Source organism: Aethina tumida, chromosome 4 (assembly GCF_024364675.1).
Source record: "Aethina tumida isolate Nest 87 chromosome 4, icAetTumi1.1, whole genome shotgun sequence".
Classification (NCBI taxonomy): Eukaryota; Metazoa; Arthropoda; class Insecta; order Coleoptera; family Nitidulidae; genus Aethina; species Aethina tumida.
The window spans coordinates 14325735-14351066 of NC_065438.1; the positions used below are offsets into that span (position 1 = coordinate 14325735).

The 25332-nt window shown below is 35.3% G+C and overlaps 5 protein-coding genes across 7 annotated transcripts in view; 2 read left to right on the forward strand and 3 right to left on the reverse strand.

Annotated features, from left to right (window-relative positions):
* LOC109605465 (uncharacterized) overlaps window positions 1-1223 on the forward strand; it is a 17740-nt gene extending 16517 nt beyond the window's left edge. For both annotated transcript variants that reach the window (XM_020022035.2, XM_020022036.2), the window contains exons 3-6: window positions 9-170; window positions 224-486; window positions 551-768; window positions 822-1223. In XM_020022035.2, coding sequence (XP_019877594.1) covers window positions 9-170; window positions 224-486; window positions 551-768; window positions 822-999 — 821 coding nt within the window. In that variant the 3' untranslated portion in view covers window positions 1000-1223. The remainder of the gene's footprint in view (window positions 1-8; window positions 171-223; window positions 487-550; window positions 769-821) is intronic.
* Window positions 1224-2014: 791 nt separating this feature from the next.
* On the reverse strand, window positions 2015-2726 carry LOC109605464 (mediator of RNA polymerase II transcription subunit 11). The gene is made up of 2 exons (XM_020022034.2): window positions 2534-2726; window positions 2015-2481 (listed from the first exon to the last, which is right to left on the reverse strand). The coding sequence occupies exons 1-2, from the start codon at window positions 2613-2615 to the stop codon at window positions 2126-2128; spliced, it is 438 nt and encodes a 145-aa protein (XP_019877593.2). The 5' UTR covers window positions 2616-2726; the 3' UTR covers window positions 2015-2125.
* Window positions 2727-2975: 249 nt separating this feature from the next.
* Window positions 2976-5262, reverse strand: LOC109605462 (centromere/kinetochore protein zw10). Its single transcript, XM_049965876.1, has one exon. It carries the CDS (start codon window positions 5150-5152, stop codon window positions 3026-3028), a length of 2127 nt encoding a protein of 708 aa, XP_049821833.1. The 5' UTR covers window positions 5153-5262; the 3' UTR covers window positions 2976-3025.
* Window positions 5263-5380: 118 nt separating this feature from the next.
* On the forward strand, window positions 5381-14103 carry LOC109605463 (uncharacterized). The gene is made up of 10 exons (XM_049965875.1): window positions 5381-5466; window positions 6038-6117; window positions 8062-8182; window positions 8233-8374; window positions 8561-8779; window positions 8921-9119; window positions 9590-9811; window positions 9866-10108; window positions 10554-12447; window positions 13866-14103. Exons 2-10 carry the CDS (start codon window positions 6055-6057, stop codon window positions 13952-13954), a joined length of 3192 nt encoding a protein of 1063 aa, XP_049821832.1. The 5' UTR covers window positions 5381-5466; window positions 6038-6054; the 3' UTR covers window positions 13955-14103.
* Window positions 14104-16207: 2104 nt separating this feature from the next.
* The window catches only part of LOC109605404 (uncharacterized), a 136163-nt gene continuing 127038 nt past the window's right edge, over window positions 16208-25332 (reverse strand). Inside the window, exons 2-7 of one of the 2 annotated variants that reach the window (XM_049966833.1) lie at window positions 20220-20248; window positions 19954-20156; window positions 19110-19281; window positions 18595-19058; window positions 18304-18541; window positions 16208-18244 (exon numbers count right to left, since the gene is read on the reverse strand). In XM_049966833.1, the coding sequence (XP_049822790.1) occupies window positions 16337-18244; window positions 18304-18541; window positions 18595-19058; window positions 19110-19281; window positions 19954-19997 (2826 nt within the window). In that variant the 5' untranslated portion in view covers window positions 19998-20156; window positions 20220-20248 and the 3' untranslated portion in view covers window positions 16208-16336. Of the gene's footprint in view, window positions 18245-18303; window positions 18542-18594; window positions 19059-19109; window positions 19282-19953; window positions 20157-20219; window positions 20575-25332 lie in introns of those variants that run through there. The other variant, XM_049966831.1, reaches the window with a different exon arrangement.

Here is a 25332-nt window from a genome sequence, read left to right on the forward strand (position 1 = left end):
TGTTACAGCCGGAGCTGATATTATCATGACCAACACGTACCAAGCAGACGTTAATTTGTACGCCCAACACTTAGACATGACCAGAGAACAAGGTTACAACCTTATTAAGGAATCGGTGGAGCTAGCCAAAACTGCCATCAAGAGATACGCCGAAGAGTTTCCGTTTTCCAGTAAGAAACGTTTGGTTCACATCGCCGTGCAGTTTAAACATTCTATTTTACAGGACAGCCCTTGATCGTTGGATCGGTGGGTCCGTACGGTGCTTCGCTGCACGATGGCTCGGAATATTCCGGCTCTTATGCGAAAACAACGCCTCTAGAAGTAATGAGAGAGTGGCACTTACCCAGGATAACCGCCCTAGTTGAAGGGGGTGTAGATATTTTGGGCCTGGAGACGATACCGTGCAAAGCTGAGGCATTAATGCTGGTGGAGTTATTGAAGGAAAAGTTTCCGGGGGTTAAAGCTTGGTTGTCGTTTAGTATCAGTGTAGGTTACAATTAATTTCTTTATTTTATGTGGTTCATTTAAGATTTCATTTTTTTTTTTGCAGTCAGATGGAAAGACGATAGCAAACGGGGATAATTTCCAGGAAACCGCAAAGTTGTGTTATGACACGAATCCTAGTCAGTTGGTGGCGGTTGGAGTGAACTGTTTGGCTCCCAGATTTGTGGAAAACTTAATATCTGGTATAAATAAGGATAGAAAAAAGAATCCCATTCCCCTTATTGTTTATCCCAACAGCGGTGAGAATTACAACGTGGAATTGGGGTGAGTATGACTTTGTGTTCTGTAATTAAAACGACTGACGATTTGGTTTTCAGTTGGATTAACAGGGACAAATGCGAGCCGGTTGAAACGTATGTGAGCAGGTGGCTGGACTTGGGTGTTACCTGGATAGGGGGTTGTTGTAGGACCTACGCGATAGACGTCAGCAGGATATGTAGGGAAGTGGAGAAGTGGAGGAGGAATGAACAGGAAAAGCAACATCCATCATCATGATCCGTTCAGACTGAACTACACAGAGCATACAATGTTATAGTTATTTACAAAATGATGTAAAAATTATGTATGTGAATCTATATTTTTCTAAATTTAATTGAGCTACTTCTAATTGTATCAAGTACAAATATTTTATATGATCTTATGTAATTATGTTTATTAAACATATGTATGTATATGGGAATGAAAGATCTCTTTTGTGAATAAACGTAAGTTATAAATTCTTTTATTAAAATTATACTATGCTACCCAATGTTTTGTATCGTTTATTATTATTATAATCACAATTGAATACATAAAATGTACCGCGAGGCATTATAGACTGGAAAAGGACTTTCCGACAAAATCCATAAACTCGTCAAATTTAGTAGGAAATCTGCATGACATGACAGAATGATCCAAACAATTCATTAGGATATGATCCTGCATCCAAGAACGTCATTGAACTGTATAATCTTTGTGAGAAGAGTATGGAGAGCCATTGATTCCAGAGAGGCGTTCTGTGGGCTTTTGGTCTGCGCAGAACATTGTCTATAAATACGGTAGCTTTGTTTTGGAGTATCATAAAGACTCCTTCAAACAATCCCACAACAGATTGTATTGTTTAGCTGTGGTTACTTATCTCATGAATTATCTATATAATTCCGAATATGGTGAATAACAGGCTTACATTGAATCTTTCAAAGATTTTCGACAATATGAAGCTAATGATCATTACCACTTCTTAATTTACTATTTATGTTGAGTCAAATCGCACAGATTGATGAGATTATGAAGGATACAGCAAAAGTTTAAATCTACAGGAGCCTGTTACAGAAAAATCTGCGAGACAATATTTAAGGCAACAAGAATTGCTCAAGACAGTTTGGTCAAAAGTTTTATCTTATACAAAATTAACAGAACATTGGGAGTTATAACTTATTGTCAATGCAGTGGTTAAATTTGATAATATTCCTCTAGATGTGGTAGAACAATTGATGGAAATAATAAAAAATCTAAATATAAATAGAAAATATTTAAATTTAATTAAAAATGTTTATTTATAATTGACAAAATAACCAATACAGTTATAAAACAAGGATACCATTTACATACACTTAAAATAATTAATTAATAATAAATTAAATTATGTTCCTGGTCCCGGATTCATATTTGACACAGTCCCAGTGGACATTTGAGCACCATTTGGTTGTTGAGCAGACCTTCCAGAAGTTCTTCCTTGCATGTGTCTCACTTTAATTCTATCCAGTTCATTTACTCTAGACCTAGCATGTTCCAATCTATGCCAGGCCATTTGCAGCACCTTTTGTGAGGCATATCCTGAGCCCTCGTGTGGTTGACCAGTAGATACTTGGGTTAGGTAATTGATTTGATCTGTTAGTTTGCTTTCAACAGCACTCAAAGTTTTAAGGAACATTTGCGTGTGGTTCTCCGCCTGTTTCAAGCTGGATTTTTCCTTGCTAAGTTCCAGGAATACTTGGCCTGTAAATGAATTTAATATTGCTTCAGTCTATGCCGAAATTTTTATACGTACTTGCACTGTGCAAACAAGTTATTATTTCCTTCTCAATCGAATCCAGCACCTGGATCCTTTCCATTGGGGCAGTTCGCTCCATTTTATTTATAATTTACACACAAATTTTCCACAAAATAAATTACAAATGACAACGACCGGAAAGCCTACCAAAACAACAACATAACCTTAATGTTGTTGTTAAGTTTGAAATGTTATGTGAGCAGAAGAAAGAGTTCTGACAATATATTTTAAAACCTTTGAATGTATTATTCAGGCACCAAGAATTGGGTTCTTTTTATTTCTACCTCTTAGTATAAATTTAAATAAATAAATATTAAGTCCAGAAATTGTAAACGTATGCAACCAGGATTACTTCAGCTAGTACTTGCATTATTTTCTTATGAATTTATATGTAGGAAATATATGGTAGTGTGTACGTGGATATTTAACAACATGTCAGTTAGTATAAAAAAGTTTTTATTAAATTAAAATATATATAAAAAATATAAATTAAACATTATCACTATATTTATCTTGAAATTTTAACAAAACTGCGGCTCTCTTATCTGTATTCTGGAACAAAGCCCTGATTAATTGCCTCATTTCCGCCGTTTTAAAATACAACGCCAAAACTCCTTTTCCATCCGCCCATCTGTCTGTTATGCCAATCAAACTGGCACCCAGCACAAAGTTCAGTTCATTCAAGCGATGCCAGCTTTCCACATAAAGACTAATTTCATTGGGATCTGTAAACAATTTGGGACCTCTATTAAGGATTATTTTTATTATTTCCACCAATTGTTCTGCCACATCTGAAGGAATATCCTCAAATTTAACAACTGCATTGACAATAAACTCACATAATGAGCTAAATATAACTCCCAATGTTCTGTTATATTCTGTATAAGACAAAACTTTTGACCAAACTGTCTTAAGCAGTTCTTGTTGCCTCAAACATTGCCTCACACATTTTTCTGTAACAGGTTCCAGTTTACTCAAACTCTTGCCTGTCAAGCCTGCATCCTTCATAATCTCATTAATCTGGGCAATTTGACTCTCTACATAAGTAGTAAATGAGGAAGTGGCAATTGTCATTAGCTTCATGTTGTCAAAAATCTTTGAAAGATTTAATGTACTCCTCAGTTGTTCACCATATTTGGAATTCCATATGGATGATTCATGAGACAAGTAGTCACAGTTATTGTAAAACAAAGCAATCTGTTGTGGAATTGTTTGAAGGAGTCTTTTATGATACTCTGAAACAAAGCTGCCATATTTATAGACAATGTTCTGTGCTGTGCAGACTAAAGGCCCACAGAACACCTCACTGGAATCAATGGCTCTCTCCATGATCTTCTCACAAAGAGTACATAGTTCAATGACACTTTTGGAAACACTGCATTGGTGGAAAGATGCAGGGTCATATCCTGATGGATTATTTGGATCATAAGGCACTCCCACTTCTGTCATGTCATGAAGATCCTTTTTCATAATTGACTCTGCCAATTTGCTGTATTCCAGGCACTTCTTGTTGATGAATAAAACATTTATGTTGTTGGCATAGTCCTGTATTGACATTGTGTTTTCATCAAAGATATTATACTTAACTAAAGTTTTCTGTAGTTGTTCTGTATCTTTAATTACAACATTATATTCTTCAAGTCCTTCCATTGTTGATGGTATGGTTCTTTCCAAACAATTATTTATAAGTAATTCTGATAAACGGTCTCTCAAGTTTGTGCCAATATATGAGGTTGTGGTTGTATTTGAATCCAATTCCAAATTAAAATGTTCAAACAAGAACTGTATAAAACATTCAATCCTTTTGAAAACATTGTTGTAAGTGTCTGGTTTTTTTGCCTTCTTCTCTATTTCTAATATATTAAATGACATATCATTTTGAATATTTATTTGAGTCACATAATCAATTAAGGCAATTAATACTTCATCTCTCAAAAATATGACAAACTTCTGTAACAAATAAATTTTTGAGTTATTTTCTATGTACAATGCTGTGAGTGCCTCTTCAAGTTCAGTGTTGTTTTGCTTAATTTTTAGTACAATTTTATTGTCATCACTAGTTGTTATGACACTGTCAGTAAATACATCATGCAATTCACCAAAGAGTTGTTCCCTTTTTGTCCATATGATACTGTTTAATTCAATTAAGGCATCCAAGCACTCATTATCTGGCACAGAATTAATCATAGCAAGCATCTTTTTTACCAGTTCCATGCATTTAACATAAGATTTTGTGACCAGAAAGCCATCGAATGCCAACAGATCCTCATTGATCTCACACAAGGGCAAAACTAGCTGCACCTCCAACTGGACCATTTTCAGCTCCTCCTCCAGATTTTTTATTTCAGCAGACGCCTGCACCAAATCATTTTTCTTCAACCCCTCAATGGTCTGTTTAAGTTCGTCCATTTCAACGTGCGCCTTCCTTGCTTTGTACAACAGATCGGCGTTTTGTTGCGGAAAGTGGCTCATTTTGGCGTACGTATCGTCCACATATTTCAGTATGTTTTCTTTGCAATTTCGCATCATTGTTTGTAATTCGGGCACTTTTGTTTTGATTTCTTGCATTTCCACCTTCTCGGCGGAGGACAAAACTTCCGCTAATAAACTTGACATGTTTTTTACTTAACTGGTATTGTACTTATTATAAGAAATGTGGCTTTTTTAAACTATGAAATTTTACAACTAACAAGATAACAAAACGTTACTTTTTAAAATGTTTTGACAGTTCTAGGTTAGATCTCTGCGACATCTGTTGGAGGGCGCCCCAAAAATTTTTAATGGCATCTTTTTTTTAAATTGAAGGACTCTTTTTTGCAACCGACTGAGTGTGGTATATTGACATGAGTTTGACAATTAATTATTTGTTTTTTATGAGATAAGTAAATGTTGTTATCAAAAGGAAAATAGTGTTTAATTTTAAGTATTAGGTATGTTTATTATATGTAAGCTTGAGTAAAATTTTATAAAAAATTGAGCTACATTTATAATGTTATTTAATGCATGTAAAAACTAAATAATTAATAGTTAATTGTTTACTTCAAGATTTTATTACGTCCCACTTAAACAAAATAACTACACTTTTACTAGCATTAATAAGTGAAAAAATTAGTGTGATTCACGGTGAACGAATTCGTAGTGGGTGGTAAGTCATAATTGGAACTGCACCTTGAAATTCCCCAAATCAATTAATAACAAGGCACAAATTCGTTGTGTGGAATGAACCCGTCCCCCCAACAGTATGAATTCTACTAAACTTTAATGCGTGTATATATTTTTGGCCTAGTTCCAAAATTATCCCGAGTGAAGTAGGTATATGCCAAGAATGTGACAGTAGTCAAAAATTATTATTCACTCAAATCATGGCCAAAATTATTGCCAGAAGAGTAGAACGTTTCTTAATCGCACAGTCGGTGGTTTGAGTGCATTAAATTTTTCTGTATGATTGTTTATCAGTTCACAAGTAGTGTGTGTATAAAATTGTTTGTTCTGTTTGTGCAGTTATTAATGGAACGAGAATGGCTAGTGAACCTCTAATTGTTGAAGCAATCTTCTCATTTAAGGGGAACAATAATGATGAGGTAAGTGTTTTAGATCTGCTTCTCGTGCTTTGAAAAATTATACAATGTAAAATATGCAGGATTTATAAGAAACTTATTATTAAGTTATACAAGGGTATCCCTAAAATAGGTGGACTAAATTTTGGAAGTAGGTAAAAATAATGAAGAAAATCTAAATAAGTTTTTTTTCTAAAGCTTCTCCTGAAAAAAAATATAACCCCTCAAATTTAAATTTCTAGCATTGTTTTTTCTCATATTGCTGTTAGCTTTGGTCCAATCATGTTTAAATTAAGTGTGTATTATCCTACAATTTTGTTCTAAAATTAATACATATGCTGAAAATCAATATTTTAATAAAATAAAATAAATTCTGCTGATAATAAAATACACTTTAATGATTTTTTTTATTTATTATTGGTAAAATAACCAATACTGTTACAATAAAATATATCCCATACGAAGTTCTTCCTTGCATGTATCTACTTGATTTTATAATTTATGGAACTTACTTTTACTTTCTTCAAGCCTTAAAACTGAAATCTCAAAAACATGAGATGTGATGTGAAAATCAATGTTAATAAAGAGTACATTTTTTTTTTCAAATTGTACAAAGCTTTATAGTTAAATTTAAATTAAATTAGGGAAATTGTATTTACAGAAAAAAAAATTATTTAGTTTTTCTTTAATTATTAAACATGTCCTTCCTTGACCATCTATTTTAAAAACACCTTGTTTTTCATTGACTTGTTCCTTATTTTCTTTAAAAAGGATAAATATATACATGTAATTGTTTCATGTATACTTTAAGATAAGATATAGCATATCTATCTACACATAAATATGATTACACAACTATTTTTGTATTTTTAAAATATATTTGAGTTAAATGATATATATTTTTTTCAAATGAATGAATATCATACTTTTTTTTTTAAATAAATACGCAAAAGTAACAACGGTGTAAGAAACTCAGATCAGTTCAATACATTTCATTGTGGACCAAAATAAACACAATTTTTTGTTCATCATATGTTCGTCATGAAGTTTAATGATCCTAGTGTTATTAAACGAATATATAATTAATAATTATAATCATAACTATTCTACTTAATACAAGTTATTAAAATAATTTACTAATGTTGTTTTATACTATATTCTAAAAACTACTGAATAATATTATTTATCATTTCCTTTGTTTTTAGTGGGAAATTATTAAAATTATAATTTGTTATTTTTATATTTCTATACTTTGTAACATTATAGCCCTGAGTATGTGTGAGCACTTGTTTTCTATGTATTTAATTCCATGGAATACTGTAAATATGTAAATATAAACATCCTGTTGTGTTCCTTGTGTGACATAAACTGGATGTTTCAACTTAAAAATACGATACGTCCTTCGTATAATCGCAGAAATCAGCTTAGTATAAACACACTATAAATAAATTGGCCGGTTAAAATTTCGAAATTTCAGTCGAAACGTGAGCGCACCTTTCAAACAAATCAAACAACGCGGTTTTAACTGATTGCTCATAAAAATATGTGGAAAATTACATCAGTGTAAGTTCCAAAAATTTTCGTTTTATTAATGCTGAATTTAAAACGGGAAACATATTTTTATTGCAATCCGAACATATTTATAAACGTTCTCGAATATTAAATATAAAAATAAACTTTTCTTTGGTGGCCCATTCAGAAGTTGAATGCAATACACCAGACATGTACTCGTAAATTGGCACGTTAAGTTAAATGAATCACAACGATTTGTGAAAACATTGTTGAGATTGAACCGACAATTTTTTCAGAAATGAATTTGTTGGTGGCAAGTCTAATTTTAACTGAGATCGATTTTATTGCTTCGCTGAATGATTTGGATGGTTTGTTACTTTTGTTTGAAAACGTTTATTGCTTTTATTACTTAACACAAACATCATCAGAAACATAAAACGTGTTGATGCTTTTCAGTTGTGCTTTAAAAAGGGTGACATCATCACCGTCACCCAACAAGAGGATGGGGGATGGTGGGAAGGTACCTTGGACGAAAAAACGGGCTGGTTCCCCAGTAACTACGTGAAAGAGTGCACAGGTAAAACTCTTGGAATGATATACAAATTTGAACTAACTGATGAATTGCAGATGTACCCAAGCCGCAAATTGCACAACAAAGCCAATACAAGGGTGTTGTATTGAATGATCTCATCGATTCAGAAAAGGCACACGTCACAGAACTGGAAGGATTGGTCACCAATTTTCTACAACCACTTGAAAAGAGCACAATGTAATTTTGTTTTCATTTATACACGTCTATTTGGGTTCCGGTTTCAGCTGGTTTTGGCAAAACATTTTTTACATTTTTAAGTATTTTTAGAAATCTTAAAATATAAATCATTGATGCAATTATATTTCATGTATATTTAGTTGTGAAATGGTGAATAAAATATTAATTAATAATACGTTTATTTAGATTAACATCAGACGAATATAAGCAGTTAACTGGTAACATTGAGGAGGTCCTCGACGCCCACCAAACCCTCCTAGGACTTATAGAAGTGGAATCTAGCAAGCCCTCTAACGAACAGAGGGTTGGTAAGCTGTTCCTCAACTGGGCCCCCAAAATTAAGAAGATACATCAGACTTATTGCTCACTTCATCCTAGGGCGGTATTAATTTTGGACAAGTTCAAGTAAGTAGCGTCCGTTACAGTCACAAAATTTAATTACCATAAATGTTTTAATAGTATTAACGTTTAAGGATTGAGGTAAGGGTCTAACTCTTTGTAAAAAAGTTGTCTTATTTACTAATATAAACTGTTTGTTACATGTAGGGATGAATTGGCTAAGTACATGGAGTCGAAAGGGGCGGCCAGTCCCGGAGTGTTGGTTTTGACCACAATGTTGAGCAAACCGTTTAGAAGACTGGAAAAGTACTCTGGTATGTTACAGGAGCTGGAGAGGCACGTCGAAGAGTCTCATCCAGATCGAGGAGACACACAGAGATCGGTCGCCGTTTACAACGAAATAGCGGTAAGAATTAAAACAATTAATTTATGATGTTCACATTTATTCACATAAATCCACCAAGTACAGTAAATTGACAATCATGACATAGTTTTTTTTCAAAAGTGTATTTACCACATAATTCGCAAAAGTGTTCTTCTCTGAGGTGACTATCGGCATCCCCACTCTCCATTGGTGTTTCATCCACAAACATCTTCATTTCGTCGTATTTCGATGTATAGCCGGGTATTAAATTACGCCTTTGGTACAAAATTTTGTTGCGGCTGCGGAAGCGGGCCATTAGTACTTGATGTCGCATTTTGTTTAGGAAGAATTCTCTAGCTTTTAGACTCATTTTGATGTTACTAAAATTCTGTGATACAACTGAATTAAATCATTGATGACATTGACACTTACTTAAGTTGTCATGTCATCAACAAGTACTGTAAGATTTATAAAATCTAAACTGTTTTAACAAATTAATCTCATATTTTTAGACAAAATGCTCGGCTATAAGACGCCAGAAAGAACTAGAACTACAAGTATTGACTGGTCAAATTAGAGGTTGGGAAGGCCAAGCTTTGACAACTCTAGGTGATATCATTTATATGGGATCAGTGGCTGTCGGTCCCCAACACCACGACAGATACTTCGTACTGTTTCCCACGACTTTGCTCATACTTTCCGTTAGTCACAGGCTCAGCGGATTTATATACGAGGTACGCCTTTAAAATTTAACGTTATTAATGTTTTAAACGAATTTTTTGACATAGGGAAAATTGTCGTTGCCTCCCTTGACTGTAACACGATTGGAGGACACGGCCCAATATAAAAATGCCTTTGAAATAAGCGGTCCCATGATCGACAAGAAAGTTGCCGTGTGTCAGAGTAAAGAAGAGGCTGACCGTTGGGTGGAACTGTTCAAGAAGAACCAGCCACGTAGTTCAACCGCAAGTTTAAACCAAAAGGCTTCCCCGACACAAGTGCAATATGTTCCTCAACCACCCAATCCCCATGTAAGTATTTGGTGTGTAAGGACAAATCTACGACTCATGATGGATTAGCTGAGTCACCTTTTCTAATGTCATTATAATGTCCAATTGATTATGAGCTTTCACCCCATTACAACCGAGTTGTCAGTCTAAGCCATCATAAGTATTACTTTTGAGAGTGAAGTGAACAGTGTTTGAGGCTCCTGTCATAACCAACAAGTTGTTTTATTATTAATAGAAAATATTAAGGTAAACGAAAGTTCCCAATTACAGAAATGTACCCGAGTCTCATTCATATTTAACGCTCGTATTATTTTGCCAAGTTTTATTGCGACTAGTCACAATTTACGTTTGTATCGCCTATTATTTCTATTTTTAACACGTTTGCCGAGATTTCATTAACACCAGAGCTTGTGTGGATGATTAATTGTCATACATTCGTACATGATTGCTTGTTTCTAATCGACAGCTAAACCTGCGAGGGTATTCGAATCGTTCGTCCGTAGTTAGTTACAAAACTGAGTTAAACTACAAGCCGACATATCCTCCGGAACATTATCCACCAGCTGCACCCTACGCAGGTCTCACCAAATATCTGCACAAAAAGGTGAAGGATAAAGCTATAACCGACAAACTGTTGCGACAATTATTGTACAGCGAGTATCTGAATAAGATGAACTTGAATCTGGTTAAAATTAGGCACCATAAGAGTGAAATTGTGATAATGACTAGGGATTCGCATTGTAGAGATAGCATAATTAATTGTGATAGTGAGTCAGACAGTGATTCGGACGACAGCGACGACGGCAACATTAAGCGTCAGAACGCAATGGATGACTCAGATTCCGGTAGTTCGGGAAGTTCCAGCAATCCTTTCGGTTACATTCGTTATTATAACCCACAAACCGGTTCAGAAAGGGAGGAGAACTTGAGGTACGAAAGCTTCATAGATTATGGTGAACCAGTTGCCAATACTAGTGGTGTTTTGGTTGTGCTGGAAGATGAGCCTAAAAAGAAGAGTGTTGTAATGACGTCAACTGCTACGGTGCAGTTGGTGAAGCAAAACTCGGAAACATCTGAGGCCAGCTCTTGTTTTGCTTCCAAGCCTAATTTGGCCTGCATAGATATACCGAATTTGGATGACAACACTCAAATGAACGAAAGTTTGACGGTGCCTCAAAATTACGTGCCCAGTACCAGGCAGAGTTGCCCTACCAAGTTTGTGGGCAATAAGTTTAACCAAAGTAGTTTGACAACAATTTATATACCTTCTTGGTCTAACAGTGATAACAACATCTCATGTCAGACAAAGCCAGAATTGAGCGAGCACAGAGAGTCCAGCAGTACTACAACACATTCTAGCAGCTTAGAACTGCCCGTAAATACAGTTCCTCTGCCGGACAACATGGTTGCTGAATTGCTGTACAATTTTGACGGTCATGACTTCTTGAAATCCGACTCCCAGGATAGTGATGTGACTGAAGTGTCATCCACCACTGTTATAAAACCACCGAAGATGTTTTCCAATGCGAAAAAGGACGGAACATCCCAGACAATAAGTTTAGATTTAAAAAACGTAGGATTCCGCAAGCACAGTATTAATTCGGACAAGCCCAAGCGGCGTTCGAGTATCCAAATTAACCCAGAAGATCTCAGTAAAGACAACAGTAACAATAAAAAAAGTGATATAAGACGTTGCGTGAGCTCTCAATTCCTTAAAATGTCCGACCCGACGGCCAGGCAATCGTATTGCAGGTGTTGCATGGAAGCATGTCATAGTCCCCGTTCCTCCGACTCCGGTATGGCGGGCAGTTGCACCCTAAACTCCCCCGACTTGGCCAACGCCGCCGAACTGTCCTCGATGCAGGAACGCTGCAGCATGGACATGTCCCACTTGTTCCAAAAGTACAACGATCTAACCCAATTCGGCGGCGACAGCAGCAGGAACGTGATCTCGTTGAGCGAGATCGAAGCCAGGGACTTCGAGTCGCAGTGTCCGTGCACGTCGCCGTTCGGCTCGACGCCCCGCACCTCCTGCCAGCCGTACACGTCCGAAAACATTCTGACCGGATCTCACGAGAGCCTGCGCACGTCCGTCACCTCCAGTATTGACATACAACCCCGCATCCATTCCACTGAAATCAAGCTCGATCCCCGCCCTAATCCCAAGTGCATTGAGGAGTGGGAGGCCAAGCCGGCGGACGGTTCCGCGGCGGTTTCGCAGGATGTCGACGAACTGGTGGCGGTGGAGGAGGAGACCCCGGTATACCGGTCGGGACTATACGCCCATTGGTGGCTGAAAGCCAAAATTCCCAGCAGCGTGTTGAGGGGCATTTACGAGGGCACGCGGTCACCCACTACAGGCAAGGGCATGTTTTTTGGTTGAGTTTTCATCACTTGTGTTAGCCTTACAGTCACTGACTAAATCACATTACATAATACATATGTTTGGCTTTGTTTTTATTGCTACAGCCCTTGCCTGTAAACATTAATACGTGAGAGAGGTGTTTTACTACTAACTACTTGTGCTAATACGACTTATCGCAGATTTATTCATATATGATAATTGCAAAGATAAACCGAATAGACAAGTGACCGATTTTATGTTGACCTCAGTAACCTAATTTTTCTATGATTATGCGAAAAAATATCTAATTAAATAAGAATGTAAATATTATTACTCTTATCTGTTTAGTTATGTAATATAATATCCTAACTTTATCAACTTATTGTTTAATTTACTGGTACTAATAGTCTTATCCACATCAGTTTAGTTGAATGTAGGATGTAAAAGAGGTAACTTTTTGCCTAGCAAAATTCTATTGGAAGATGTGAGTTTTGTGTAACTTATGCAGTTGTGCAGTTGCTTTGTAAGTAAATTAAATAATGGGAATCGCCGAAATTATTTAGAATGCACTATTTGTTATTCAGTGTGGCCCACATTAAATTGGAACACCCTTATGAAATTTATATTCATAGTTCAAATTTTAGATCTTAAACAACAAATATTAATTTTTTTATGAATGTATATCAAAGTAATCATAATAAACTTGGTCTCTCATAAATAAAAATTTTATTGGGGTATCCCACTTTAAGTAGGTGTTACTCTATCTCCGTTTATTATTTGTTTTTTTTAATGTTTGATTTACAACATTTAAATAAAAAATAATTTAATTTATATATACTATATTTGTTATTCAGTATATCCCACTATAAAAAGGATCAACTTTTTGAAGTTTATTTTCAATATATAGTCTGAGTCTTTTTTAAATTGGAGAATTTAAACAACAAATATTAAATTTTGTATGAATGTGTATAACAGAAATCATAATAAACCCAGTCTCCCATAAATACAAATTTTATTGAGGTGTCCTACTTTAAGTGGGTCATACTGCACCTCCGTTTATTATATGTTTTTAATATGTCACTATGATTTACATTTATATAGTTATGGCCAGAGAAACAGTATAAAATTTAAAATTAAACTTTTTCTAGGCTATTTTATAAAAGGATTTAATTAATAATTTATACAGTAATTATATTTCAATATAACATAGAATAAATATTAGTTTTTAGAATAATAATATTGCAATTATTTGAAAAAAACTAAAATATTTTTGACTGCATTTAACTGGAGGTGTGTATTCACTAATTAATATTAAGTACTAATGTGTGCTATTTCTCTGACCACCCCTGTATTTGAGTCACTGTTTATCATATCGTTGTTAACATATTTGTGTGACTTGTAACATTGAAATTTAAACGTGTCTTCTATTCGTAGATGTCTCCACAACAAGCGGCACCAGGCGCGACGGTGACGGGCGTCCCGATGGTGGGGGCGCCGGCCCGACCGACGGCGGCCGTTGTTAGTCCGTCGCCGGTGCCGCCGCCGCACGGCGTCACCACCCCGAAAGGCTGGTCGGCGGCGTCCCTTCGTCCGTCACCACCGCTCCGACCCACCCTGGGACTGTCGACGACGGGCGTCCATCTGGAGCCGTACGTGCGCTACGGCGGCAAACCATCCGACACCGCCGAAGACGGCCTGATCTTCGACGTCATCGAGACGTACTATGCGCTGGCCAAGCCCAGGCACACTGTCAATTCAGGTGGGTGTCTTAAGAGAACCGTCCCAGTTTCTATTACTGGTTGTTGGTTGTACTGGTGCGATTACACAAGAGTATGTTGCAAGTCGCAGCCAGTATTACCGACACAACTCTTTATTATTACATTTCTGCAACGTGACCTGAAACTGTGTACTTTGTTCCATCTGTCTCTCTGTCTGTCTTTCGGCGGCGGTGTCTGTCTATCTATCGCTCGCTCTGTGCTGCGTGATTTGCGCGACGCGCAGTGGACCTACTAACTGGCGGTAACGTACGAATGCATGACAGATTAGCACGTTCGCACCGTTCGAGCTCGGACCTGAGCCGGTCGTCGTCGTCGATGGCGGTGGCCGGTGGTCAGCCGCAGCCGCTGCATCCACGTCACTACCGTCCGCACGTGCCACGCGCCTCCACCTGGTGCTGCGGCTCGTTCGTCGTTCGACAGCTGCGCAAAACCCAGCACTTAGAATAAACTAGTGTGTGCTCACCTGCTGATGAATGCCCGCCAGCGCCTTAATCTCATTTTGACTTACTTAAGGGGCGTGCACCAAAACAATCACTGTCGAATTTTCTTAAGTTGACGAGATTAAAATGTTTTATTATCTCCTTTTTGGTCACGCCCCTTAACAATATTAAACACATTAACTGTCAAGAGTTAAATTTAGATTGCATGTAAATTTTATTTGAACTCATTGCCATATTATTTCCTTTTCCTTTTATATAATCAATCTAAATTTAACAAATGTGCAATATTAAAAAATATACCAAATAGCATCTGTGATTTATTATATTTTTTAATTACCTTTTATTGAGTGTTCTGTATTGTGTGTTGTTGGATCTTTTTATATTTTACATACTCATTTAGTAAATAAAGCATCATCCTTAGAAAATCCAATTGCTAGTTATTGTTTATTACTTTGACTTGAATTTTTCAGTGAATCTAACAAACGGAAAAAAACTTGACACCTACAAGAGTTCCACAGATATAACGCAGGTACTTGATAAGCTGCAGTCTTTAGATGTGAAATTAGAGAACGTTTCTAAGCAGTTAGAGGACGAAAAACGGGCCCGTTGCGCACTGCAAGTTATCGTCAAAAAATACTTGCAAATCAATTCAAAGGATTTTGAGGATGACTGGCAGAATCTCAAGTTCCTTGCCAATAGCACATAAAACTGAATTTCCCAAAGACTCACTAATATTGATTGGCCAATATTAAAGCAATATTTATATAATGACTTGTATATTTTTTATAAGTTCATTTGTATTAAGACTTGTGTTCAAATTAAGTAAGAGTACATATATTATATTATGAAAACTATGTATTATTTTAATAAAAAATCTTTAGTATGTTGTTGTTTCATTAGAACCATTACATATTAGGAACTTAAAAATGTATTTTATTTAATTAAGATTTAACTAAATTGACATAACTCTCTGAAGCCAGCTCTTGTTTTGCTTCAAAGCCTAATTTGGTCTGCATAGATATACCCAATTTGGACAACACCCAAATGAACGAAGGTTTGACGGTGCCTCAAAATTACATGTCCAATACCAGGCCGAATTGACCTACAAAGTTTGTGGCAATAAGTTTAACCAAAGTAGTAGTAACAAAATGACAGTAATAAAAATAAGTAAGTCATATAGAGAAATATTTTATATAGTGGATGATAAAGATCATCCTGTTCAACATTTTGAAACTTTTTTTAAGTCTCTAATATGACATGTAACGACTAATTTCGAAATATGTTGCACGAATTATTACACATAAGATATTTTACCATTTTTTCTTTCTTCATTAATTGAGTGGAATCCAACCTATCTAATGAAGAATCAGTGGGAATTTTGACTTTCTAATTCTTAAAATGACCCGCTTTTTGTTGTTGCTGATAATATTTGTCATATTGGAATAAACACTTCGATTTTTGTTAAAGGCGTAAAAATGGTTTTGAAGAGAGAGCCGAAAACTCATTCTCCATTTTTATGAATTTTTGAAGAATTTAGGATAAAGAAATAAAAATAACATTTATAATAATAGGCACAATTTATTAAATAAATAAACCAAAAATAACAGTAATAATACTAATAATAGGTAATATAAATAAAACTAAAATATCACAGTAAGTAAGTGTTCAGAATAAAACAATAAGAATATTAACAGTCCTCGTGTTTCAAGTCGATTTTTTGAAGAGCAATTGTGTGCTGTTTGATGTACCGGGCGTACATCTTCCGCGCCTGATTTAGGACCCGTATTACGTTATGTTTCCTGACCATTTTATCAAAATGCATAGCCATTTCATTGTAGTCCATGCCCGTCGTGATGATGTGCTCGCGATGCTGCAGCAAAACGGTTATGCACAAGAACATCAAGAAGGGATTTCCGCCGCCGAATTCGTTGGGTGGTGGCAACAAATTGGACGATTTGATTGCTTCCGTCACTTCTTCGCAGGAATTCGTCATATTTGTGGCACCATTGATATTGTCTAATTTTATGCTGCTTGGACAGTTGTCCGTTTCGTCGACGGTTTCCGTGTTCTGCGTGATTGTTGGTTCGTCCACGGTCTGTTTGGTCGGTTGAGTTATGTTGATTATTTTAATGGGAGTGACCGTTTTCGTTGCTGACGTTTCATTAACGATTGTCGGAGTGTCGTCGTCGAACTCTAAGTCGATCTGTTCATCGGGCGTGGGCATGTAATTTGGAATGGTTTTCGCCACATTGGGGCTTGGTTGGTGCAGTGGGTTTTCCCAGACAAAGATGTCGTCGCTTTTGCTTTTCCTTTTTTCACAAATTTCTTCTATGGCGGTCTTCTCCCGCAAATTCTGGTTGGTCAGTTCCACTACTTTGGATACAGTTTCTTTGTCGGTTTTTACTATTTCGCTGTTGCATTCACTAGAAGGCGATTCGGAGAGTCGTTCTATGAACTTGTCCCCGAAAACTTTTCGGTCCAAATTCTCTAATTCTAGTCTTAATTCCCTGGTTACCGAAGTTGTGAGTGGGAAATATTCTTGCGAATCATCCGGACTGCACTCATCGAAAGTATCGTCACAACTATTGGACGTCGAGGAATAATGTCTTTGCCTGTCTACACTAGACGAATTACGGTCAAAACTGGAACTCTCCGAGTCGTCGAAACTAGATTTGGTGAGCAAAATTTTTGGTTTATCATTTGTACTGTCTATACTGCTCAAAGATGACAGCCTGTCTGATATTTTATTTTTATTTACACTAGCAAAGTTCAAGAATTCATTTAAGTTTTTCACCATTTTTCCTTTAGGTTTTTCTTCCTTTATCGATTGAGCGGAGTCCAACCTATCCAATGAAGAGAACAGCTTGGCAGCGGCAATTTTGTCTTTCAAATCTTTAAAGTGACCGGCCTTTTTGTTGTTTTTGATGAGATTTGTCATACTGGAAGACAAACTGGCGGATTTCGGTTTATTTATTACTTGATTCGAGTTTATCCTGTTGTTGAGTAGGACCGAATCCGATTTTTGTTCCAGGGGCGACACGGACCTAGGCCGCAGTTCGTTCTTGAGCGACTTCGGAGACAGGTCCCTCGATTCCCTGGACTTGACAAAAGAATCATCTTTAATTATTTTTTGAGGCGATTTCACGGGGGATTTAGAAGGGGATTTGGGCGACGTCTCGCTACTTCTACTTTTATTCACCAAAGTCGCATCGTCTAAACTTTGGTGTTTCATTTTTATGTCTAGTATATTGTTCTTACATCTACCTATTGTCTCATCTAAGCTATGGTTCTGGCGTTTGACCGTACTGACTTTTTTGCCGGAGTAATTGATTAGGGAAATAGACGAGCTCTGTCTACGCAGGGCGCACACCTTTGTGTAAGGGTTCTCACGCGGCGTCTTTACTAGAGGGCTAATTGGTGGGGTGGCTTTTTGAGGCGGTTGGAACTGGGTATCGTACAACTTCAGCTCTTTCTCGGGCGGATCTGCCGGTAAGGAACTCCACAACACCTCCAACATACGCAACGAGTCCTCGAAGGCAAATTCGCGTTTCATTTCGAGCAACAACCATCGATAGCAAAACAGCAAGTCGTCAGCCTGAAATCAAAGTTATTTATTACACATTATTCGTACAAATTAATATTAATTTGATATACTTGGTGGATTTTTAAGTAGTTATAGAACTCCGGGTCGTAATACATGAGACCTTCAGCTAAGTGGGTAAATTTCTGCGTCATCGCGATACCATCTATCATGAAGTTCGTAGAAAGGCGTTCCATCAGTGCGCAGAAGCAGATGTAGGCGTGAGCCTCGTCGTCCATTGTGACAAGAAGGGGGGAAGCCAGGTCGCTCATGCCTTGACAGTAGCTTACCTTAGGGTGGTTCAAAGCATAGCTAAAACATCAGTGTTATAATTGTGTCAACACAAACGGCAGCAGTTAAATTACGTTGTGAGAATATTGAAAAGAGAAGCAATATGTTGATTATCATCGCTACCCGCATAATACGGATGATGTCTGTCGGTGCGTAGCACATCCTTCCTGACCATGCCAGTGGTGTATGCCAACTCTCCAACGACTGGTCCCTGAGCAATTGCAGTCTTCCAGCTCTCCCTCAGATTAACGTACTCGGCTGCCTTTTTCTTGATGTAGTCCATCCTCTCCCTGCCCGTCATACCGTCTGGATAAACGTTGAGCAGGTGCTTCCACACCACCTTCCTCAAACTGGGTTCTATACCGCCGAAATAAATCACCGAACGCAACTCCTTGGCGTGACCGATTTGACCCACCGGGTCTAGGAATTTGCGGAACTCCGCGTCGGAAAGTGGCGGTCTGGGTGGTTGAATGAAGGCGTTGGCCCCGTCTTCGCCGATGTTAAGCGCACGTTGCACCATGTTCAGCGTTTTGCCCACCTGGAATGGACGTGATTATGAAACAGTCGGTTACGTTAGTGTTACGTTTACTTGGTTGAAGATTCCTTGCAGGCGAGGCGACGATTTCACTTCCTGGTTGCTTCTGATCTGCGGAACGTTTTGCCTGACGTGCCATTCGTCGGAGTACTCCTCGAAGGGCTTCAAGTCGACCCTCAGGCAAAGGCACGGCTCCGAATTGTTCACCACCGACATGTTATGCGATCTGTGAGTGCGAAACAATTAATTGCGGCGTTAAATAAGAACGGCCGAGGTTGATGACTCGGTCGTTATCAGTTTGCAAATGCAACTCAAGACAAAAGGTGAAGGAAAGCAAGAATAATTGCATTAATATGGGACGATTTATGCAGTGCATGACAAAGAGACAACAATAAGAACTGTCTGATGAAGATAATGAAAAAATTTGAATGTAAAGTAATAATTTGAAAAGTTTAAATCAATGAAATAAAACGTACTTTTTCTAGAAATGCTTACACAATACACAAAGTTTTTTGTAAACATCTACAAGTAATATAAACAATAAAAATTATCAAAAATATTTACGTTTTGGTAAACAATTGGTGAACTAAAATAGAAATTCAGATAAAATGTGTTAATAATTTAATAACTGTGATAAATAATTTTGGTTTTTAATTCGTAATTTCCTCTTTCAATAGTAGGGCGTATTATAATTTTGATGATAAATGTCGTTCACCCCAAATTTTAAAAATACAGTTAATTTATTAAGTACTAAACTTGCATGTATAAAGGGAGCCAGATAAGATATCACAACTGTAACATGATTATTAGGGACATTATCACCAAATAAACCAAATTATATGTAAAAAACCACCTAATTTGCAACTGCTAATTTTACTGGTGTCCAATTTGAACTTACTTGAGGAATGCTGCGTCCAAATCCCAGTCTGACAATAAAGGCATGTATGTCTCACCGCTGCCATCACTGACTTTATAATAAACGGTGAATTCGCCCTTCAAGTCAAAAGCCTTGGCCAGAATGCTCTGCAACACCTCGAAGGAAGTAATCTGTGGATCAACACTGAACTTTCTCAGTTCAGGTGGCTGTGACCCTTCACATTTCTGTAATAAAACGTTAATGGCGTTATTGATCGACTATACGGGTATTATTTATTCACCACTTACCTTAACTTTAACTCTAACAGCTTCACGACTATAACCAAACACTCCAGACATCTTTATAAATAATTAAGTGTGATAAACAAAAAATCGATTCGATGAACACCGAACTTAACTGTCAATTAAAACGTACACTAATTTAGTTAAATGGAACATTGTTTAATCCTTACACTAATATGATAAAACTTTTTGAACCTTATAAATAAACCCCTGACATTTTGCTTAATTGATAAACAACTGTCAGATTCCAGGGTGGACAACCCACACAACGCGGCTGGCGGTGAGGGTGGGAATTTTGAAATGATCCGCAGTTTTGTCGCAAAGTATCGCGTTACACGGAATAAATCGACCGCACCGCGCTTTCAAATTTCCAACACTATAACACACCTAATTATTTGTTGTGAATGCACATGCGATAAACACATATCTACATCCTTGAACGTTATCTTGTGTTTCTAGCCAATTATTTCACTTACGCGGTACTGACCGTTCATTTGATGTGCTCCAGTTACGGGTTTTTGCGTAATTAATGAGAAATTCTTGAACTGTTCCGGGTAGATAATGCACATATACAAGAAAAGACTAAGGATATTTTTGTGAACCTTGGAATTTTGTTTTTTTTTTTTGGTTTACTTAAACCAAATTAAAGTAGAAAATATTTGTCAAATTTTTAAATATAAACATAAATATTAATTTACATATCATTGGTTTTTAGCATAACATGAAATGTAATTTACATTAACCAAAAATGTTTTAATGATGAGACTTCTTTATAAAAGCTATTCATCTGTTAAAATAAAGTGATCAATATCATTTTAAAGTATTTGTGTGTTCAAAATTGATTCATTCTGTATTCAAGAACTTTCTAAATCTAAAAGGTTTGTGAATATTGCTCATGGAAAATTCTTCTTTGAAGCATGACCCACATATGCTCTATCGGATTTAAGTCTATTGATTGTCCAGACCAACAAAGATAACTTCCATTTATAAAACCTTCCGGGACGTGCCAAGATGTTCTAAATTTCCAAATGTTGTCCAATCTTTCATTCGATGAGAATCTGGATGAAAACCAAATCGGGATTCATCGGTGAATAAAAATGTGGCCCAATCATTTTTCAACCCAGTTATGAAATTCTTCATCATCTTATTGGTTTTCTGAAATGGAGATTGGGTTCAAGTAATCTGTTTCTTACAGTATTCTAATAACTAACAACTACATTAAGTGCTTACTGTAATTTCATTAGTAACTCTACTGTAAGAAAAGGTTAACTTCGAGCAGTTAATGCTAAATATCCATACTGAATTACTGTTCTACAGCGTCCACAACCTAATTGCTGTTCAACAGGACTACCAGTTTCTCAAAAACGACTCCACAATCAACTAATGACACTCTGGGAAACACTAAACTCTCAGCTACCTCAATTTACCTTAGTCACCTTGAAACTGTCCTACATTTCTTCCATAATGTCGAGTATTCATCGAAAACACAATAGTTTTGATACAATAGACATTGAACAGAATGAAATAAATCGTAATTTATATAATAAATTTTTATTGACTAAATAAGTTTAATTTAATACTTTTGTATAATTATTTATAATTTTGACATATTTCCGAGGCATAGACTCAACCAATTTCCGAATATATGACTTGTCTATATTCTCTCAAGCTTCTTCAATTTCTGTGAAGAGTTTTATAATTTTTATGTCAAATTTGGTTATCTACGTGATCCCACATATTCTCTGTAGGGAATTGGTGGTTTGATATTTTAACCAGTCCGCCATAATTTTGAATTTGTTTTTGACATTGTTATCGAGTCGTTATTTCTTCAATATATGGAAACAAATTGATGTTTAATATATCTCTGTACATAAATCAGTCTAAGGGAGCCTACGCCAGAAGAACCATCCTGTTTCACTGTGGGTTTAACAAATGTCTTGTGTATTCTTGTCCATGTAGGACATTTAACATGAGCTAAACTGTCATTTTTAAATAAATTAAAAGTAAACTCATCGTTAGAAACTACCCATCGCCACTGTTACGTGGTCAAGTGGGCGTAATCCTGAGCAAATCGAAATCGGGACCTCACCTTCTTAGTAGAAAGCAGGGATTTCTTTAAGTTTCCTGCCAGACAAACTCCCCATTCACTAATCTTCTTCTCACAGACTTTAAACTAAATTTCAGCCCTTTCAGAAAGTCCCCTTTCCCCCAAGTTGGTTTTAATTTAAGTTGACGATAACAGTGGATTGTTTTTTGGCATTCGAATTATCTGTATATGGATTCTTTCAAGATTTTCGAACTCACTGAATATTTTTCATAACTACACTATTTTTTTAATACATGAAACGACTGACTTGTTTAGATATAAACTCTTAGAAATCTCTTCTTGTTTCTCTCCCTTTTGGTAAACCTTTTTTTTACCACTTAATACACTTTGACTACGACCCATTATTAATTATAATAAACAAAAGACTTCTGGAAAATAATCCACTGAAAATACGGATCATAGAAATAATAGAAAGTAAAACAAAATGTATGGAGTTCATTAAAGAATAAAATTAAATTGATCCATAGTGGATACAATGAAGTGTTACTTTTATAATATTAATACATAGTTACAATTATGGCCTCAACTCTATTTGAAAATAACGCTTATCTTATTATGATAGACGTCCTGCAGAGATAAGACTATATAAAAAGTTTGTTGGTGATTCAATTATGGCTTGTAGGATGCTTCCGTACATATGGCCTAGGATTCCTTCATTCTAAAGGAAGATACATGAACAGATTAATGTATAAAGCTATATTAAACAACAATTTGCTTCCATATACTGAATGAATAATACTATTAAGTAATGTGTTCCAACATGATAACGATCATAAACAGAAATCCATATTAACAGATTGGTTATAATTGAACCAACTTAAATCAACTTTTCTCAGCAATTTAATAAATTTAATATGTAAAATACAGTGTAAAACAGTACTTAAACAAATTAATATTATTTAGTAGTCACATTGAATGGAATAAAATAGTTGTGTATACATATTTCTTGGTCCATTTCAATTACTTGAAACTATCTCAAAATTTAGTTGAGTCGAGATGAAGGAAATTCCTTAACTTCCATCTTAATATTCCCTATTTTAAAACCCGCCATTACACACGCAAATTTTCCAAGCGCCGTAATTAACAAGTCCTCAAAATTACCACCAACAAACAACGCACTCATAGAATAATCCCCATAGCCATACCACTTGAGAAAACGGTACAGGGCGAATAAAAAAACATTAAAAACTTGACTCACACACACTCCACACATATGAATCACCCCGGAACACGAGCCAAAAAAGAAAACTCCGAGCGAAACAGCGGCGGAAAAAAAAGTGCCCCGAATCGTGTGCGAAGGGATGGGGACGCGCGCAACCCCCGTCGACGCGTATATAAATGTAAAGACGCTCCAGACGCTCTTAGTCACTAGCGCGTCGCGACGCGGGCTGTTTCCGTCTGCACCGGTCCCACACGCCGCTCCAACGTGACGTCTCTGCACACTGAGAAAGGGACACCTGTACGTCTGACGGTACTTGCATGATAAATAGATCAATTTTTTTTTAGAGCTGTTTCTGTTTCGGGGGTGTGAGAGTTGAATGACGTTAGGATTGTGGGGGGCTCATGGTAGTGTCAAGTTTTTAGCATTGCAAAGTAGATTGATCATGGAAGTTTTTCGTTATGAGGTTCTGTGAGAAAACATAAAAATTGATTTATTATGCACATTTAGTTTGTTAGGTCTTTAAAGATTTTTTAATAAATGTTAAGTTGATCGTTTTAAATTATATGAGTTGATGTATGCATATTGTCTTACAATGTGCATAATAATAAAATTTAATTACTTTATGTCTCAAGTGGATTAAGAAATTTCAATTAGTATTTTCTTATTCCTTTGAATCATCCCTTTCTATTCAGCTTTACGAGAATTCCTTACAATAGTTAATTATCCGTCATTTAAAATCGATGTATTTAGATCTCTTTTCTGTCCCCTAAATGACATTTTATAATTATATATTATAAAATATATGAGACTTATTTATTATTATTATTAATTTTATATAATAATTATAGGATAGTTTTTTATTTTATTTCATTATATATTTAATTTTTAAATTAAACAATAAATTAAATATTTTATATTAATTTATTACCATAAAAATAAAAATACAGATAAAAATTATATAGTTTTTAATAAAGATACTTTATTAAATAAATAATTGATGAAAATTATTAAAAATTTTTATTCTAAACCAAAATAATGAGGGGGTGATGAAATGAAAATTATATATAATCTTAAATTCTTTAAAATATCTAAATTTATTAAAAATTGAAATGAAGTTATAATATATATATATAAGTATTAAAAAAGGGAGTTCCTAATACACACACTGTAAAAAATGCAATTTAAATTTAATAAAAAATTGGTTAAAATTATATATAAATTATATATTAAAATATTAAGAAAATTTAAAATATCGAGAATAATGATAAATAAAAGTGTTGTTATAAGATGTAAAAATTATTAAACAAGAGTTATTACTAAATGTGAAAATTGTTTATTTTAAAATTAAAATTGGAATTTAGTTATCACCAAAATTTTAAATATTTATAGAATAAAATCAAAAATTCATTAATTATCTCAAATAAAATTTAAATTAAATAATGATAAATAAAAGTATTGTGATAAGATGTAGAAATATTAAAAATTATGGAAATTAATATTTGATAATTACTATTTTTTATATATAATTGAAAACTTAATAGAAAAAATCAAAAATGAAATAATTTGTAATACACAAATTGTATCAAATACAATTTAAATTCAAATACTTCAACAAAATTAAATTTAATAAAACAATTGGTAAAATTGATTATAAATCAAAAGTATAATGAAATGAAAAATATTTCAAAACATTAAGAAAAATAATATTTTAAATTTTCTTAATTAATTTAATTTAAATCTAAATACTTCGTGAGGAATTATTTAAAAAAATTAGATTTAAATAAAACCATTGTGAAAATTATTAGAAATCAAGTGTAATAAATAAATAAATATAAAAATATAATAAAACT

What these genes read in the sequence shown, in the direction of transcription:
- LOC109605464 (XM_020022034.2), bottom strand. Translation starts at nt 2,615, where the DNA reads ATGGAGCGAACTGCCCCAATGGAAAGGATCCAGGTGCTGGATTCGATT. An exon ending in AACTTGTTTGCACAGTGCAA is followed by an intron (nt 2,482 to 2,533) that starts GTACGTATAAAA and finishes ATTCATTTACAG; the next exon opens with GCCAAGTATTCCTGGAACTT.
- LOC109605462 (XM_049965876.1), bottom strand. Translation starts at nt 5,152, where the DNA reads ATGTCAAGTTTATTAGCGGAAGTTTTGTCCTCCGCCGAGAAGGTGGAA.
- LOC109605463 (XM_049965875.1), top strand. Translation starts at nt 6,055, where the DNA reads ATGGCTAGTGAACCTCTAATTGTTGAAGCAATCTTCTCATTTAAGGGG. An exon ending in TTAATTTTGGACAAGTTCAA is followed by an intron (nt 8,780 to 8,920) that starts GTAAGTAGCGTC and finishes TGTTACATGTAG; the next exon opens with GGATGAATTGGCTAAGTACA. An exon ending in CCGTTTACAACGAAATAGCG is followed by an intron (nt 9,120 to 9,589) that starts GTAAGAATTAAA and finishes TCATATTTTTAG; the next exon opens with ACAAAATGCTCGGCTATAAG.